The sequence below is a fragment of the Heptranchias perlo genome, chromosome 24, assembly GCF_035084215.1.
Source record: "Heptranchias perlo isolate sHepPer1 chromosome 24, sHepPer1.hap1, whole genome shotgun sequence".
Lineage (NCBI taxonomy): Eukaryota > Metazoa > Chordata > Chondrichthyes > Hexanchiformes > Hexanchidae > Heptranchias > Heptranchias perlo.
In genome coordinates, this window is record NC_090348.1 from 29993906 (window position 1) to 30013319 (window position 19414).

General features: G+C 39.8%; 1 protein-coding gene across 1 annotated transcript; it reads left to right on the forward strand.

Annotated features, from left to right (window-relative positions):
- The first annotated feature begins 266 nt into the window (after positions 1-266).
- psmc2 (proteasome 26S subunit, ATPase 2) lies at positions 267-16877 on the forward strand. The gene is made up of 12 exons (XM_068005003.1): positions 267-435; positions 6431-6468; positions 7830-7911; positions 8570-8669; positions 11102-11233; positions 11464-11536; positions 13539-13634; positions 13956-14120; positions 14529-14616; positions 15398-15600; positions 16019-16115; positions 16549-16877. Exons 1-12 carry the CDS (start codon positions 363-365, stop codon positions 16704-16706), a joined length of 1305 nt encoding a protein of 434 aa, XP_067861104.1. The 5' UTR covers positions 267-362; the 3' UTR covers positions 16707-16877.
- The last annotated feature ends 2537 nt before the right edge of the window (positions 16878-19414 follow it).

Consider the following 19414-nt stretch of genomic DNA (forward strand, 5'->3'; position numbering starts at 1 on the left):
GAGATACTCTGGCTAAGATTGGATGGTTAAGACTCTTGCCAAACTGTCGTTGCATTCAGCAAATTGACTATCCACTTGGAAGGAACAATAATGCATGAAAATCTACTAAATGTTCCATTGCAATGCAATCCTAATGAATGTAGCATAACTCAGATACGAAATGTACGGATAGTGTGTTTAACTGACTATCTGCTCTGCCCGTTACAAAGATGGCGATTCCAGGACCAAATTGTCACAGACCGGATGGAGGTAGGTGGGGGCTGATTTCCGGTGCGGTGGATGTTGGGAGGCGGAGCTCTGGCAAAGTGCTGTGTAACGGTGGGAGTTTGTGCGACGTTCTCACTGAGCCTGTGAGCGGAGTCATGCCGGATTACCTGGGAACCGACCAGCGCAAAGCTAAGGAAGAAACAAAAGAAGAAGACAAGCCGATCCGAGGTGAGTGGTTTAAACCGGCAAGAAGTGATCGGCCCCTGGATTCTGGTCGTTGAACCCTCCGCAGCGGGAGGCCTGAGGCCGCGGAAATGGAGTGGATGAAGATCGGGGCGGATTTGTGGAGCAGAGACCATGTTAGTGTGTGGCTCTTGCCGAGTCGTACTGATTTGGAGCATTTTATTCCGATCTAAACATAAATACAGTTCCCGAGCAGGCGAGATCTCCTGGTGTCATGGCCAACATTTTTTAACCCTCAACCAAGACCATCAAAACCTATTATTTGACCAATTATCGGATTGCTGTTTGTGGGACTTTGCTGTGTACAAATTGGCTGCCACGTTTCTCTATATTTCAAAACAATTTCAGTGGCTGTGAAGCCGTTTGTAACCTGCTATGGTCGTGAAAGGTGGTATATAAATGCAAGCTCGTTCATTCTTTCTGATGGCTCTGTCATACATAATGTAAATTCACCTAACAGTTAGATAATAGTGACACCTATGTTGTGTGTGATCCAGCTTTACACAACCTAGTTGCGGAGATGTAGTTTGTAATGAATAGATTTAGTGGTTCTGCACACATTCGTTCTTTAGACTTGTGGATTCTGGTCCCTTGGGAAATTGTTGCAGATTTGTTAGGATTCAGAATATGACAAGAGATAGATTTTTGGGGGTTCATTTGCCTTCACTAGATTAGAACACAGCTAAGGTGTACTGGTTTAGTTGGTACGTGCTTCCCTGGTATAGACCAGAACACTTCAGGTTTGATCCCCACTTGGGCAGTAGTTAGAATGCTAAAATTGTCGATAGAATCTTACAACACAGAAGGAGGCCTTTTGGCCTGTCATGCCTGTGCCAGCTCTTTGAAAGAGCTGTCCAATTTAGTCCCATACCCCAGCTTTTTTCCCATAACCCTGAAAATTAGTTCTCTGCAAGTACATGTCCAATTGTCTTTTGAAAGTTCCTATGGAATCTGTTTCCACCACCCTTTCAGGTAGTGCGTTCCAGATCTTAACAACCCTCTGAAAATTTTTTTCCTCATTTCCCCTCTAGTTCTTTTGTCAATTATTTTAAATCTATGACACCTGGTTACTGTCCCACTTGCCAGAGGAAACAGAGCAAGTAGGAAGAAACTATCAAAACCTCTCATAATTTTGAATACCTCTATTAAGTGACCCCTTAACCTTCTCTGCTCCAAGGAGAACAATCCCCGCTACTCCAATCTCTCCAGATTACTGAAGTCCCTCATCCCTAGTATCATCCCAGTAAACCACCTCTGTACCGTCTCCAAGGCCTTGACATCCTTCCTGATGTGTGGTGCCCAGAACTGCACACAGTACTCCAGCTGAGGCCTAACCAGTGATTTGTGAAGGTTTAGCCTGACTTCCTTGTTTTCATATTCAATGCCCCTATTTACAAAACAAAGTATCCCATATGCTTTCTTATCTGCCTTTATCAACTTGCCCTGCCATCTTCAAAGATTTGTGAATATGTATCCCCAGGTCCCTCTGGTCCTGTACCCCCCTCAAAATAGTACCATTTAGATTACTGCCTCTCCATGTTGTTCCTCTCAAAGTACATCATTTCACAATTATCCACATTAAATTGCATCTGCCATGTTTCTGCCCATTCCTCCAATCTGTCTATGTCCACCTGAAGTCTGCTGCTATCCCCCTCACTATTTACTATGTTGCCAAGTTTTGTATCATTCGCAAACTTTGAAATTGTACTCCCTATACCTAAGTCCAGGTCACTTATATGTAACAAGAAAAGCAATGGTCCTAATATCGATTCCTGGGCGAACTCCACTGCATACTTCTCTCCAGTCAGAAAAATATCCGTTCACCACTACTCCCTGCCTCCTATCCTTTAGCCAATTACGTACCCAGGTTACCATCGTTCCTTTAATCCCATGTGCTTCTATTTTCCGAGTAAGACAGTTATATGGTACTTTATCAAATGGCTTGAAAGCCATATATACAACAGCTACAGCACTATCTTCACCAACCCTCTGTTACTTCATCAAAGAGCAGGCCAGAGGCTGGGTATTCTGCGGCGAGTGACTCACCTCCTGACTCCCCAAAGCCTTTCCACCATCTACAAGGCACAAGTCAGGAGTGTGATGGAATACTGTCCACTTGCCTGGATGAGTGCAGCTCTAACAACACTCGGGAAGCTCAACACCATCCAGGACAAAGCAGCCTGCTTGATTGGCACCCCATCCACCACCCTAAACATTCACTCCCTTCACCACCGGCGCACAGTGGCTGCAGTGTGTACCATCCACAGGATGCACTGCAGCAACTCGCCAAGGCTTCTTAGACAGCACCTCCCAAACCCACGACCTCGACCACCTAGAAGGACAAGAGCAGCAGCTACATGGGAACACCACCACCTGCACATTCCCCTCCAAGTCACACACCATCCCAACTTGGAAATATATCGCCGTTCCTTCATCGTCACTGGGTCAAAATTCTGGAACTCCCTAACAGCACTGTGAGAGAACCTTCACCACACGGACTGCAGTGGTTCAAGAAGGCAGCTCACCACCACCTTCTCAAGGGCAATTAGGGATGGGCAATAAATGCCGGCCTCGCCAGCGACGCCCACATCCCATGAACGAATAAAATAAAACTCAATCAGGTTAGTCAGATACGATTTGCCTTTAACAAATCTGTGCTGGTTGTCCCTTATTAACCCATGCTTCTCCTAGTGAGAATTAATTTTGTCCATGACAATGGTCTCTAGTAGTTTTCCCACCACTGATGTTAGACTGACTGGCCTGCAGTTACCAAGTTTATCCCTCTCCACTTTTTGTATAGGGGTGTAATATTTACAATCCTCCAGTCCTCTGGCACCACTCCCATATCCAAGGGGGATTGAAAGATTGTGGTCAGATCTTCTGCTTTCTCCACCGTTGCCTCCCTCAGCATCCCATCTGGACCAGGTGACTTGTTAACTTTGAATAATGCCAACCTATTTAGCACCTTCTTTCTATCTAGTTTTATCCTATCCAATATCTCTACTCCCTCCTCTTCTACTGCGACATTAACTTCATCCTCTTCTTTTGTGAAGGCAGGTGCAAAGTACTCATTCAGTACCTCAGTCATGCTCTCTACCTCCACAAGAAGATTTCCTTTTTTGTCCCTAATTGGTTCCACCATTCCTTTAACTATTCTTTTACTTTTTTAATTTTTTTACAAAAGATTTTTGGGTTCCCTTTTATGTTACCCGCTAATTTTCTCTCATATCCTCTCTTTGCCCTTCTTATTCTTTTTTCAATTTCTCCCTGCACTCTGTATTCTGCCTGGGTTTTCTACTGTATTCTGTATCTGACATTTGTCATAAACCTCCTTTTTCTGTTTTATTTTAACCTCTATTTCCTTTGTCATCCACGGAGCTCTAGCTTTTGGTGCTCTGTCTTTCCTCCTTATTGGAATATGCTTGGTTTATACCCAAACTATCTCCACCTTGAAGGCATGTCATTGCTCATTTACTGTTTTCTTGTCCAGTCTTTGTTTCCAGTGCACTTGTGCTAGATCCCAACTCTATCTCTACCAGTTGGGTATTTTCATTGTTGATTTTTTTTTCTCCCTTTCTGTAACTACTTTAAACTTAATTATATTATTATCACTATTACCCAGATGTTCTCCCACTGAAACACACTCCACTTGCTCTACTTCATTCCCTAGAACTAGATCCAGCACTGCTTCCTTCCTCGTGGGACTAGAAACATACTGATTAAGAAAGTTCTCCTGTACACATTTTAGGAATTCTTCACCCTCCTTGCCCTTTTTACTCTCTTTTTCTATATTTTTCTATATTAGAGTAATTGAAGTCCCCTACTATTACTGCACTATTATTTTTACATTTCTCTGAAATTTTCCTACAGATTTGCTCTTCTATCTCCTTCTCACTATTTGGGGGTCTGTAGCAATGTAACAGCTCCTTTTCTTTTCCTTAATTCTAACTAAATAGATTCAGTCTTTGAACCCTCTAGCAAAACGTCCCTTTGAATAACTGTAATATTATCTTTGAGCAATACTGCCCACTACCCCCCCCCCCCCACAACCTCCTTTCTTTTTTCCTTCGCTATCCCTCCTGAATACGTTGTAGCCAGAGATGTTTAGTTCCCATTCCTGCCAGGTCTTCATTATAGTCACTGTTTCATAACCTCATGTGGCAACTTGTGCCTGCAGCTCATCAACCTTATTTGTAACACTCCTTGCATTAACACACATGCATTCCGACACCATATGTGATTATTGCCTACTGATAATATTTTGTAACATATGAAAATACACTGATATATTGCATTTTGATTTTTGTTTATTTCAACTCTCTACCTCGTCAGTGCTGTGGAAGAAACTGAGATATGATAAATTTAATAAAATTCAGTACAATTCATTTTTTTAAAAAAACTATAGATGAACTTGAAGAAAGAACTTGCATTTTTATAGCACATTGTGCTGCTCTGCATTTCAGGAATTAAGTATTTATATCATTGAATCTGATAGAAATGTTAAAATCATCCAGAACAAAATTCTGGTTCCCTTTAACCGATGCTTTTACAATATGCTTCAGAGTTAATATGAAAGTATCGTGACTGCAGGAGAAGCATCGCAGCAGTTCCATATCAACTCTTACTGTAAGAAGCTTCTGCCTCTCCCACTCCTGATTTTTGCAGCAAATGTTGGTCTGAAATTTTTCTACCATCCTAGGCAGTGGTTGTGCATGTGAGTCCTGACTTTGCAAGGACAGCAAAATCAGGGCTGCACACTCCTATGGTGCAGCAGGAAGGACAGGCCTCACCAAAATTTGCATGGCAAACTCCTCCACTAATTTCAATTTGATCCCTGTGCATGAAAAACATGCATAGGTAGCCGGCCAGGTTGGCTGGGACTTTCAAAATTGGGTGAGCCAGCAACTTTTAATGGACTGCCGCACGCCATCAAAGCAAGTTTCTGTATTACTGCGAGGGAGTGTAGTAGTTGGGAGGGCCATTATTGGCAAAATGTGAGCAATGAGAGTAATGGAGAATGAGTCCTTGAAGGTCTTGATGTAGAAGGTGCTGAAAGTCTCCCACCTATTAAAGTAGAAGTCTAAGCTGGATAGGTAGAAGTAGCCGAGCAAGCGATTGCAGGCTTTCAAGTCTATTGTACCGTGGAGCAAATATGTAATAACTTTTGTGGCATCTGACTAAGTGTCAAGCAAAGTATATCCATCTTTGTACATGCTTACTCTTTGTCTATAGAAGGCGTGGGCCAAATCTCAGCATTTACTATCCTGGACTATCAGGGAGATGGGATGCAAGGATTAATTACCAGTTATCGCACTATTCTTTCATACAACAAAAACCGTAGGGTTCAGCTCATAAAGCGGAAGCAGCATGCAAGCTACTTCACAATGGCCGTTGGGACACTTCTGAGACATGTTGAAGTGCTGTATTAATGCAATTCTCTTTTTTTCTTTCTAATCTTACCTCATAGCTCGTCACTTTTGTTATGATCAGTCTTGCTCTTTTCTGTCCCCTTTCTAATGCATCTTTGTTTTTGGTGTGGCGATCAAACCTGAATACAGTACTCTGTGTCATCTGGTGCATTCTAAAGCCTTACCGTAACTTCTGTTGATTTGTACATCCACAGAAGTGCACATGTCACTAAAGTTGAGATCATCTGTTCAGCTGCCACTTCTGCTTCTCCTTCCCTTTGCCCACCAAGTCAAATCTCCTCCCAGGCTACCCCTGCCCTAGGTCTGAACCCATAACTCTGTCTAGTTTCTCTCCCAGCTCCACGCATGTGCTTGTGTGATAAATTCAAGTACATCTCCTATCTTTTCATTTGAAACTGTTGACTTATTTTCCATGGGGTTTTATTTTTAAAAGTAGATCTCAATACAATCATCAAATACATGTCTTTTTAGCCCAGTAACCAATCCAGTGATTTTTAGTTGCAAGTAATGTACTTTCATTTCTAATTATACTTTCTTATGGTTGATTGCAGCATTGGATGAAGGGGATATTGCCCTCCTGAAAACCTACGTAAGTACTGTGCTAATCTTCTTGGGAAAAATGTAAATTTTAACTTTGTTTCCTATCCTTATTACAGCTAATTGCATATGCATGCAACGCATAATGTGCATGTGTAGGTTGTTGGTGCATGCAAAATGTTTGTTCTTTCGTTCCTTATTTGAATGAAACTATTCCTAAAGAAGGCCCTGCTATTTTCCCTGATGGATCAGCAGGTTTACAGTGAGCAGGTGAGCCTTAAAGACCAGGAATGTTTTGCATTCCGTCCTCTGTCTGTGCTCCTAATTGATCTAATCCAGGTTGCAGTTGGTTTTCTACAATTGATGCATTGAATAACAGCCAGGGTCTCCCCCCTCCTGATCGCTGTCCAAAAAACCTCTTCAGGGACTGCATGCATGTGAATATTTGGTGAGGACAAGATCAGGTTTGACTGCGATACCACATGGTTGAATAACTTGTCCACGTTCACTGTGAAAGCTCACACATGAGGTTCTTGGGTGAGGTTCTGGCAAGTGATATTGTCTGTGGAACTGGACCACATCAAGGAGTTAATAACTTTAGAGAGATGGGGACAGGAGAAAATTCATGAAAACAAAAAAAGTCATGCTGAAAAGGTATTAAGAATGGCCAGAGCAAAGTGAAATGGCTGGCAGTGGCCATGTTTTTCTCCTCCTTGGGGAAACCTGTTTTTCTGCTCCTTGGGGAAACCTGTTTTTCTGCTCCTCCTGTGGAAAACCAGCCTGCAGCATGAAAAGAGTGGTTTCACCAACTAGGATTAGCACTTCTGATTTCCTAGAGCTGTTTCCATTGAGGTTGTACGGGATCAGTGAGGTAAAATAAATTATGAGGATTTGTTTGACCTGGTGAAAAAATCCGAACAGTTGTGCACTTGACAACTTGTACAGGCAACTTCTCCAACCCATGTAATGTATATTCCAGTACAGATCTATGGCATTTGTGAGTTTGGGGCATTTCTGGGAAGCCAGTTATACAGCAACGGGGATGCATGATTATCATGCAAAACCAAATAAATTAGTATAAGTATGATAGATACAAAGTACATTATTTTTGTGGTTGAACCAATAGAGAAAACTTGTAAATGCCAATTTACCTGTTTTTGTATGGTAGTTTTATTGAAGATGATCTATCTTTATTTTATAGCAATGTAGGGCTTTTGTGGTCCCTAAAGTCATTAAAAAAAAGTTAATTTGTTGATTTAATTTTCTAATAGTCAGATTGTATGCCAGGGTGTCAGATTTAATTGGCCAAAATGAGTACTGTTACATCAATATCTGGTTGATGCCAGCTTAATGCCTGGTTTTGTTACAGAGATATGTATGACCATTGTACATCACATTTTCTGTGTTTTCTAGGGTCAGAGTACATATTCCAGACAAATCAAACAGGTAGAGGATGACATCCAACAGCTTCTCAAGAAAATTAATGAGCTGACCGGTATGTTTGAACAAAGTCTCTAATGGCTACTTACATGATTAGATCTGGCATCCTGAACATAGCCTATCAGATGCCTGCATCCATTATTGGATTCAAGCAGTCAAGATGGAGAGAAAATTTTGCTGCTGGTTTCTTGAATTGCTAGCCCTTTAGGGATAACCGTTCTTGAAACTAATCCCAGATTTCAGAAAATTAATTGTTCATCTTCCACATGGTACTTTGTGATTCCTCTTGTATCAAATCTCCTAGTTTAAGAAGTTAGGAATTTCCTGCTCTTAATGAATGATGCTTTAAGTATTGTGAATGCTGATATTTGCATTGGTCATAATTATACCAGTGGCTATTTCAAAATTCTCCTAAGAGACGCCACTCTGAACTATGTTTAACTTCACATCCTTGTATGTTTGGTTACTCATTACCTAAAGTATGTGTAGAGTACTCTCTTACAAATATTCAACGTTGGCAGGGATATGAGACTGGATTGAGATCACTTACATTGTAGGGAGTAATTTGATTTTTTAAAATCACAATCTGAGTGGGAGATGGTTTAATATCTTTTTAGAAGTGAATTTTTACAGGTGCAGTTTTTTGTACTGTGCAAATTATTTTGCTTAAAGTGACATTCATACATTTTAAAAGAGTGAATTATTTTCTGTAGGTATCAAAGAGTCTGATACTGGTCTGGCTCCTCCAGCGCTATGGGACCTGGCAGCAGACAAACAGACTCTTCAAAGTGAGCAGCCTTTACAAGTTGCAAGGTATGAATTCTAAAATGCTCCACCTCAAACTGAAGAAGAAAGTTCTGTGTTTCCTAAATATTTTTCCTTTTTCTTTCTTGTCACCTGGAACTTTAACCCACGTATATCCTTAATTCAACTGTTTTTCATTCCTTATGAATTGACAGTGGCACTGTATGTTTTAACTTATTGTTCCCCACGGTGTGATCCTGCCTCATTATGTAAATGACAGGTAAATTAGGCAGCATAATGTTGTAACTTGAGATACTGGGACTATTTAAAATTATGAAGGGTATTGATAGGATGAATAGGGAAAGATTATTGCCTTTGGTTGGGAATTCATTGCTGAGGCATCATCATATTAAAATTATGACTGAGAGTGAGAAGAGAGGTTAGGATAATTTTATTTTTACAGAGTGTTGGAAAATTGAATGCTTTGTGACGGAGTAGTTGAGGCAGAGGCTGTTGCATTTTAAGGGAAAGTAGATAAACATTTGAAACAGAGGAAGATACAGGTTAGGGCAGTGGGATTTGTTTTGGATTGCTCTAGTAAAGAGCCAAATGGCATTCTCCTGTGGTTCTATAGGTGCAGCTGGAGATAAATGTAATCCTAATAGTTGTTGGAAGCAAAGAAGAATGAAGAATTCTTACTATGGTACCAACTCAGAGTCATTTTCATCACTTCATTGCCCCACCATAGGTCACCTATTATTACTAAATTATGTTACTCTTATAAAGCAGAGGTGTGTAAGGAACAGAGATTTTGGTCTTCACAATAATGAAGATCATGCACATGAATTTTCCATGTCATAACAGAACTAAAACTTTGTGTAAATTTATGTATTTGATGTGACATTATTCACTTAATAATGACTACATCCCAATAATCTTGAACAGTTGAGATTGCTAGATTCCAATTAAACAGTTTGAATCTGGAGAATATAACTTAGTGAAGCAGCAATTAACTTTAGATTAAAACCTGTTCCTGAACTTGAAGGTAAGAAAGTTGGTTTCCTCTGGATTATCATGGGTAAAATACTCCAAAAGGAACAATGTGAGTTTTTTTCCACTTTTTATAATCCACATTTTTACTGTTGCTGACGTCATCAGCCTTCATGGTGTCTCTCCAGACTCTCATTGATTCACAAATAACTAAAATCTGAGTATTTGAGCAAGTTCAGTAAATACCAATTAATTAATCATAGACTACTCTCAGCCTTGTCTTCATTGACACCTACAGATTGCTGTGACTTTAATATTAAATTGTCATGACTTTGTTACTTTGGGCTGGAAATTGCTCGTAAAATAACGGTGAGCCTAACAGTGCATGCCGTTATTAATGGGCAAATCGAAGAACAAGTTCCAGTGACTGCACATGCGCAGTCAAACACGGAAATTCTAAACTTGCTCTTCCTGATTCCCTGCTGATCTGACAGCTTCGCGTTAAAGCGATCTCACCGGCTGACTGAATGGACCAGCGCAAACTTGCTGCAATGCCCAGCTGGAAGTGAACTAATCTCTCCATAAAAAAGGTACGCTTGGTTTTTAGGTCTAAACTAACTTTTAACGGCGTGGTAAGTATTGATGACTGCCAAACAACCTCGCTGGCACTGAAAATTAACTTTTAAAAATATGGAGTCTCATTACTCCTGACTTTAATAATTTTTTTAATTAAATTTTTAATTTTTTTACTTTTTCTGTGTCTTTTATCTCCGTTATTTAATCTTACCCTCTCTTTATTACGCTTTCTCTATCTGATTTTATGGTACATTTACTAATCTTATCTGACACTTCATGGTTCTTATTCTGCGAGGTTTGTGAATGAACTTCATTCCTGGTTCTCACAACGTGGCTTGCTTCAAACTGATTGGTAGTGGGGATATAGAGATCCTTTCATCACTCTCACAGCTCAGAGAAGCCCAGGAAAGACCTCTGCACTTCTTGCAGGTCTCAATTATGGCAAGTTGGCGCCGAAAAGACTGCAGTAACTTAGTGGGTGAGTTCAAATCTAAGGAGCAGTGGGCACCGTTGGTTCTCCGCTAAGAGCAATTCCTGGGCCACTGTAAACATCAAATGACAAATCACTCACCCAAATGATGAATGGATGTTTGAACTTTACTGCAATTGATGAAAGTCAATAAAATGCAAAATATTTTCCCGGAGTAAGTTGCCCTCCAAAGGTTTTGAGTTGTGCTAATTCCAGTCTAGTGCACAGTGGACTTGTCTAACAAACAAACGTTTCTAACACTGACCCCTATTTTGTGTACTTATCTTTGGGTGACCCTGCCTTCTAAGCAGGAAGAATAGAGAAGTTGTCACTTGGTGTGACTGCTGTGCTTCTGAAGATGTGATTGAGGCTGTTTAACTAGTTTAAGGGAGTCTAGCATTGCCTATTGTCACTGGCTGAAGCTTAATAAAAAGATGAATAAGAATGCATTTTTTTCTTTTTGTAGATGTACAAAGATCATTAATGCAGATTCAGAAGATCCAAAGTACATCATTAATGTGAAGCAGTTTGCAAAATTTGTGGTTGATTTGAGTGACCAAGTGGCTCCCACTGACATTGAGGAAGGAATGAGAGTTGGGTATGAACAAAATCTTTAATTTTCTTATATGATAGCTGATATGCACTTTTCTTGTATTATGTTGTTACACTGAATTACAGAATTTTGTAGGTTTTAGTTAGTCAAATTTAAGGTAGCTTCAGATTCACAATTTCATTATTGTTCATTTTATATCTGATTATAGTCAACAAATAATCAATAAAAAGTTAATTTACTTCAGACATTTTAAAATATTTTTTAAAATTCTACAGTGTGGATCGAAACAAGTACCAAATCCATATTCCACTGCCTCCAAAGATTGATCCCACAGTTACCATGATGCAGGTAAGTCCAACAACAACAACTTGCATTTATATAGCACCTTTACCATAGTAAAAGTCCCACGGTGATTCACAGGAGCATTACCAGACAAAAATTGATGCCGAGCCAAAGAAGGAGATATTAGGACAGATGGTAGGTTTTAAGGAGGGCCTTAAAGGAGGAGAGCGAGTTGGAGAGGTTTTGCGAGTGAATTCCAGTGCTTAGGGCCTAGACAGCTGAAGGCATGGCCATCAGTAGTGGGGTGAAGTAAGTGAGGGATGGACAGAAGCCACAGTTGGAGGAATGCAGAGTTCTCGGAGGCTTGTAGGGCTGGAGGAGGTTACAAATATAGGGAGGGGCGAGGCCGTGGAGGGGTTTGAACACGAGGATGAGAATTTTAAAATCGAGGCATTCAGGGACCGGGAGCCAATGTAGGTCAGCGAGCACAGGGGTGGTGGGTGAACAAGACGATGCAAAGTAGGCGGTCTTGGTGATGGGAAGCATATGGATTGGGAGCTCAGCTCAGGATCAGATAGGATGCTGAAGTTGTGAATAATCTGGTTCAGCCTGAGACAGTGGCCAGGGAGGGGGATGGAATCAATGGCTAGCCAGACATTGGAGGCAATTTCAGCTTATCCAGGACCGGATGCCATCAAGCAGTCTGAGGCAGTCGAACGGTCGAGCGAAGTGGTGGTGAAGTAGAGCTGGGTATCGTCAGCGACTATATGGAACCTGATGTGTTTTTGGATGATGTCGCCAAAGGACGGCATGTAGATGAGAAATAGGAGTGGGCCAAGGACTGGGGGGCTTGGTCCCCTCTGGGGGAACTCCAGAGGTAATGGTGCGGGGGGTGGGAAGAGAAGCCTTTGCAGGAGATTCTCTGGCTACAACCAGATAGTTAAGAATGGAACCAGGTGAGGGCAGTCCCATTCAGTTGGACAATGGAGGAGAGGCATTAGAGGAGGATGGTGTGGTCAACCATATCAAAAGCTGCAGACTGGTTGAGAAGGATGAGCATAGGATGTCATTTTTTACTTTGATTAGAGCCGTTTCATGACTGCAGCAGGGGCAGAAACCTGATTGGCGAAGTTCAAACATGGAGTTGCGAGAAAGATGGACGTGGATATGGGAGGCGATAACACGTTCAAGGACTTTGGGGAGGAAAGGGAGGTTGGAGATGGAGTGGTAGTTTGCAAGGACAGAGGGGTCAAGGGTGGATTTTTTTTTTGAGGAGGGGGGTGATGATGCAGATTTGAAAGGGAGGGTGACAGTACCTGAGGAGAGGGAACCAGAGAACTTAATTGTATACCAGTGCAGTTGTGTTTATGATGGATACATTTATAATCCTTCAGGCACCTCTAATAAAACCTTGTGTGGGCATGTTAACTAGACATCGTCAGTTTTAAAAACACCCTCAGTTTAACAATATTATTGTCAGGACTACTCTTTGTTTCCCAAGTAAAAATACTAATGCAGAAATGGAGCTCTAAAATAAGTTACATTTTTTTAATAAAACTGATTTAGTTGGCCTCCACATTCTTTTCTGGTTTAGTATTGCACCTTGGTAAGTTGTTAACCTCTGTTCAAATCTACAATCAGTATTTGACTATACGATCTTGAGGTCTGCCGTTGTAATTTGAAATGGAACTTGAAATGTTGAGTGAACAGTTTTAATGGATAGAGGGATGCATTATATAACTAGTAATACATCAACACTTCATTTTAGTTTGCTGTTTCCATTAAACAAGTAGAGCAGTTTATGGCTGGAAGAACGATCACTGTAATTTTATAAACCAGCCTCACTATACTGGAGTCGTGTAACCATTACACCTTGTGTGTTCACTAGTTGGTGTCATGATTTTTTTCTGGGTACTTAATTAACCAAGACTTTTAGACCTGTGTGGACTATAATAATTTGGCCCTCTTTCCTCCTTTCCAGATTACAATAGGCTTTTTAAAAAATATATAGTATTTACACTGTAACTTTGAACCAGTTTAAGCAACTAATTCTGAAATGCACTTTCAGGTGGAGGAAAAGCCAGATGTGACCTACAGTGATGTTGGTGGCTGCAAAGAACAGATTGAGAAATTGAGGGAGGTTGTGGAAACTCCTTTGCTGCACGTAAGTATATGTCCAGTGTGAAACAGCATAGTACGAATTACATTTGATTTAATCGTTTTAAGATCCACTTTCATTGTGCTGTAACGTCAGTATCTGTTGTTTTGTGAACAACATAGTTTTGAATGCTTTTTCAAACCCCAAGCAAATGGGGATGTAAACAACCAATTAAGAGGGCAAATGTGAGCTTGTTTTTTCTTTGCATCGCATGCACTATTTTAACATTATCATTGCTACTACTGTTTGGTTTACAGTTCTGCTAAGTGAAATATTTATACTGACCTAGACAGAATTGTAATAAGTCGCTGTTGGATTGGTTTTCAGCCGGAGCGTTTTGTAAACCTTGGTATTGAACCACCAAAAGGAGTGTTGCTATTTGGGCCACCAGGAACAGGCAAAACTCTCTGTGCACGAGCTGTAGCAAATAGGACAGATGCCTGCTTCATCAGAGTGATTGGATCTGAACTGGTGCAGAAGTATGTTGGAGAGGTAAGGACCAATATCTTTTAGTACATTTCTGTTGTAGTGATGTGGTGGTACTCTCACATCTGAAGATTGATGATCCAAGCCCTACTGTAGTAGTTGTAGACATAATCTATGCTGACACTCCAGTGCAGTCCTTGGGTAGGGCTGTAGTATCAGGGGATCTGTCCTTTGCACAAAACATTGAAACAATACTTTTAATTTTGACCACACATTTCAGATGCCCTCTTAACAATTATTTTGTGAAAATTTAAAGGATGGAAGCCACAGTACCTAATAATTTGCTGAATCGTTTCTTGCAATTTCACATATGAAAAAATCTACTTAAAGTTGACCTCTACCACATTATTACACAGCTAGAATTGTTCTGGATATGCTTAATATAAAATGAACACAACTTTTTATTGTATTTAGGGTGCTCGAATGGTTCGTGAACTTTTTGAGATGGCCAGAACAAAGAAAGCTTGTTTAATATTCTTTGATGAGATTGATGCAATTGGAGGTACTTGTATACATTTTCTTTTGGGAGAATGTGTTTCAGTGCTAACTGACAGTTTGAAAATATATGAATATAATTGATTTGTGAATGGAGATTTCATAAGTAAATAGACTAAGCAGATGGTACCCAAGTCATTTTAGAAGGAGATGGTAATCAGGAAACTATTTGTTTACTACAACAAACTTTGGTTCAAATTGTGCCATCAACACAATTGTAAATGAAACCAATTAATGTGTTTCCTTACTGAAATCTTATAACCAAACAACTTTTAAGATGAAGGAACTGACTTATTAATTAGGCTTTTCAGTGAGTAATTTTGTGTTGTGGTTTGGTGGAATGAGCCTTGAAATGAACTCTGCAAATCACTTTAAGACTGGCCAATCCATTGTATAGAGCAAGAATGATCTGATTTGAGAGGTTTTTAATCCTCTTCTATTCGAAGCAAAATTTTCTATTGCTGAACTCTTGTATTCACTCAGTAATTTGTTGGTGTTCAGGTTGTTTCGATATGTTTTTTCAAAATTAGTGCATCTGATTTGAAATTTCTCATTCCTGTGCAAGTGGATAGAATTAAAAAGCTAAGCAAATATACTGGAGCTAAACTTGTCCTGTTTGAACACTTTTTTACGGATGATGTAGGACCACCCCAATTATAATGTGGCACACCCATGTACAAAAATCAAATTGGATAAATAGCCTATTTTCTGTATTTCAAACCTTTTGAGTAATGTCTTGAGCATATGTATTGGCATTTGGTAGACAATTTATTCTGTTTTCTCCTAAGGTGCTCGTTTTGATGATGGTGCTGGTGGTGACAATGAAGTTCAACGTACAATGCTGGAGCTCATTAACCAACTTGATGGTTTTGATCCCAGAGGCAACATTAAAGTACTAATGGCCACAAACAGGCCTGATACCTTAGATCCAGCTCTGATGAGGCCTGGACGTTTAGACCGGAAAATTGAATTCAGTTTGCCAGATCTTGAGGTATGGAAATACTTCGCCAAATACATTTGGAATATTGAGCAATTTTTCAGATATCCATAAAAGTTTCTGGTTTACTCCTTTGCTTGTTAATTTTGTGAAACTATTTTGAATGTCAATAGTTCTTGTACAAAGAGCTCGGGTTGTTTTGTATGGGTTATAAATTAGCAAGGGACCCATACAAAATATACATAACTACAGTTGTAATATTGATACACTTCGCATGTATCTGTCAGCTGATTTCCAGTACTACCAGTTTTGCCCTATAAATGTTTCTGCCATGATTGAAACTACCAAATGTGTAAAATTGAATATTTATTTTATTATTCTTCACTACCTGGCACATATAAAGATGTGAAATTTTATTATAGATATAGTTTGTGGTTTGCATGAAATAAGTTGAATTTGACTTTCATTTCAGGGTCGAACTCACATTTTCAAAATCCATGCACGTTCCATGAGTGTGGAAAGGGACATAAGGTTTGAACTGCTTGCTCGACTGTGTCCAAATAGCACAGGTGGGTTAAACTAAGTATTTAAAACACACTTTATATTATTTCTATGTTGTTTAGATCTTCCTCGATATTTACAAGTGTTAATTGATGAAGAATATGTTACAGCTGACCATAGAGGTTATTTCTGTTGGCGCTTCAAGTACCCATTCATTGGCTATAACAAAATTGAGGTTACTGGGATAACGCACTGTCCTGTTACCTCTCGGATCCACAACCTTCTCATTCAAAAACAGAGTGTTACCAACTGATGCAGAATGATGCTGGGATTTCAGATGGGGTGAAAATTTCTATTTGTTGGCAGTTTGGTCCTGCATAAAATTACTTTGGCTAGCCCTGGTAGATGAGCCTTTACCACAAATATGGTAACTATGATGAAGTAACATATACTGGAGTAATTTTATCATGCTTTGTGATATTATCCTTTACTTCTTTGCAGGAGCTGAGATCCGCAGTGTTTGTACCGAAGCCGGAATGTTTGCTATCAGAGCACGCCGAAAAATTGCTACTGAGAAAGATTTCTTGGAAGCTGTCAATAAAGTTATCAAGTCATACGCCAAGTTCAGTGCTACTCCAAGATACATGACCTACAACTAATTCAGCTGTAGTTTCTTTCTCTGATCGACTGTAATATTTGCATTCTGTAACTCAGTAGTGCATTTGACTAGTTGTAACAAACGTGATGAAGATAGTTTTGATGAACTTTAAAATGTTTTCACAACTTTGTATTGCCCAACATCCAGTAGTAATAAAAATGTAATCCACCAACCTGGTAACCGGTATGTACAGTTGATTGTAAAAGATGCAGAATTTTGTACAAGGTTTGTAAATTTGACTGAAATCCCAGCATCATTCTGGGTCAGTTGGTAACACACTCTACTTTTGAATTAGAAGGTTGTAGGTTCAAGCCCCATTCTGGGACTTAAGCACTACTGAAGGAGTACTGCAATGTCACCTTTTGGATGAGACGTTAAACTAAGCTCCCTGTTCAGATAGATGTAAAAGATCCAATGGCACTATTCAAACAAGAGCAGTGCGTTTTCCTACTGTTCTGGTCAGAATTGCTTGTTCGATCCACACATACCAAAACCGTATCATCTAACTTGCTGTTTGTGGGTCCTTGCTGTGAGCAAATTGGCTGACACATTGGCCTACATAAGTGACTTCACCTCAAAATAATTTATGGTTGCAAAGCACTTTGGGACATCATTTGGACATGATATGGCACTATATAAATGTACGTTTTCTTTTAAATTTGGAACCATAACAAATTTGTTTATGCCTTGAAGTTCTTATATTGATGTTAAATTCAGAATTGACCTTCTGAAGCGATTGTTGGTGCATGCATTCAGCTATTTATAATCTTTGATTTTTGTAGTTGCTAGGAGCATTCAAAACCTCAAGGTGCAAACAAGGCAAAGTTCTGTCGAACATGCCACCTTAGGTGGCAGATCTCCTGTGGCATTTCATAATATATTGTTACATGGCATAACATCTGTTGATATCAGGACTACTAATTAATGGAAGGTGAATGAGTCATATTGGGGTAGAAATTGGTATGCATTGTGCCCTTTTTTGCGGGAGCAAAGCATACCAATTTAGCAGTGGGATGGCCAGCACCCAGTCAGTATAGGCATTGTTCCCAGTGCTACATTTGTGAGGCCCAATTTTTTAGGTGTCCGCCTTTAATATGTTAACAAGAGGCCTAACGCATGTTGAACAACCCCTTTACAAAATTAGGCATCAATGAGTAGGGCCTACAGGTTTATAACTGAGACGGGGCAGAGCACAGGGACGTGGGCGGCGAGGCTCGGGGACTGACAGGAGGAAGCCGAGCAAGCATCTTGATAAGGGCAAAGGGAGCTAAGCAAGGAATCGATGGAAGGTGAATGCACACTTCAACTCTGACCCAGCTCAAGTCAGGCGAGTCCCAGCTTGAGCCCGAGAATGTGCAGGCCAGATTGCAAAGAGACACAAAACACACACACACACCTTGAACTGGCCAACATTATACAGAAATGTAACCCTGCGGAAAAGCAGCGGGGTCGAAATCCCGCAGGAATTAGCGCGTAATTGCAGTACACTGCTGCCCAGGAGTGGGTTGCACTCTTCATGCCTTATTTCATTTAAAATCTGGGAAGAAAACGTCAAGTTTCTCTTGTCCATGCATCTAAAGAGTGTTGGAGATATCAGCTGATCAACGTGCATAAATATTCTCAGACTGGTGGTGAGAGTGCCATATTAAAAACAATCCTACATTTGGGGTCCAGCAACTGCAGTTTTTTGCTTTTTGTTTCTAAATGTGAATGTCTTTTAAGGAATGTGGGGAGGAAAACAGACAAAAAATGAAAATAACACTGATACTTCTTGAAATTCGTCGTAAGCGAAGGCACGAGTAGAATGGCCTGTTTTATTCCAGATAAGTAAACAGACTGGTGAACTTTTCTCATTGCTAACATGAACAAGTTCTTGTACATGGATTATAAGTGCTCTGAAAATTGTCCAAATTTCCAACATCATTTTATTTATATAGATGAAACAAATGTCCCTGTATTATTTGTGCTGAAATATGGCTCAGAGAAGTTATTTCTAGGGTTATAATTAGTTTGATGTTTCTTATTGCACTATTATAAGTACTACAATGTTCATTGCAATCATTGTTGATTTTGGGATTCATTCTTAGTATCTCTATGCCATTAAAAACTTGCCTGCCATTTTGCTTTTGAACCATATGTGTTCAAATGTAGGCTATTAGAATTCCTGCTTTATGCTATATTGGATTGTGTGGTTCAGTTTACCAATTGAGCATATGATCTGATTGCTTTTTTTAAAAAGTTGCATGGTGTTTTTTGAGATGCTAAATCTGACAAGTTGGAAACAGAAGTTTGCATAATAAAACGATTGATGTCATCTTGTCATTACTGATTATACTTGACCTGACAAAATTTTAAACTTCAATTAACAGCTTAGGGAAAATGTTCAGCTAACGTATCCATTTTAACAGGTATAACATCTGTTGTGCAAAATCAGTTCTGCAGCCAAATTTATGCTTTCTTTTTGGAAGAAGCTAGTTTTTTTACTGATTGGACGATCTAGGATGGGCCAAATAGCAATCTCATTCTTATTAATCTTGATATTTTGTTTGCTGAAGCCTATGTTTAACTAATTATCTAATTTGTGGAATCTTCAATTAAAAAGGTAAAAAATGTTTGACCTTTATGCTTTTATTTTGTAGATGTTATAGCTGGTGTAGGGTATGGTTTCATGAAAAATGGGTCAAGGTTAAAGCAGACAAGTCTGGAAAA

Coding starts and splice junctions, on each gene's coding strand:
- psmc2 (XM_068005003.1), top strand. CDS start 363: ATGCCGGATTACCTGGGAACCGACCAGCGCAAAGCTAAGGAAGAAACA. Junction 14,121..14,528: donor TGCAGAAGTATGTTGGAGAG/GTAAGGACCAAT, acceptor TATTGTATTTAG/GGTGCTCGAATGGTTCGTGA. Junction 14,617..15,397: donor TGAGATTGATGCAATTGGAG/GTACTTGTATAC, acceptor TTTTCTCCTAAG/GTGCTCGTTTTGATGATGGT.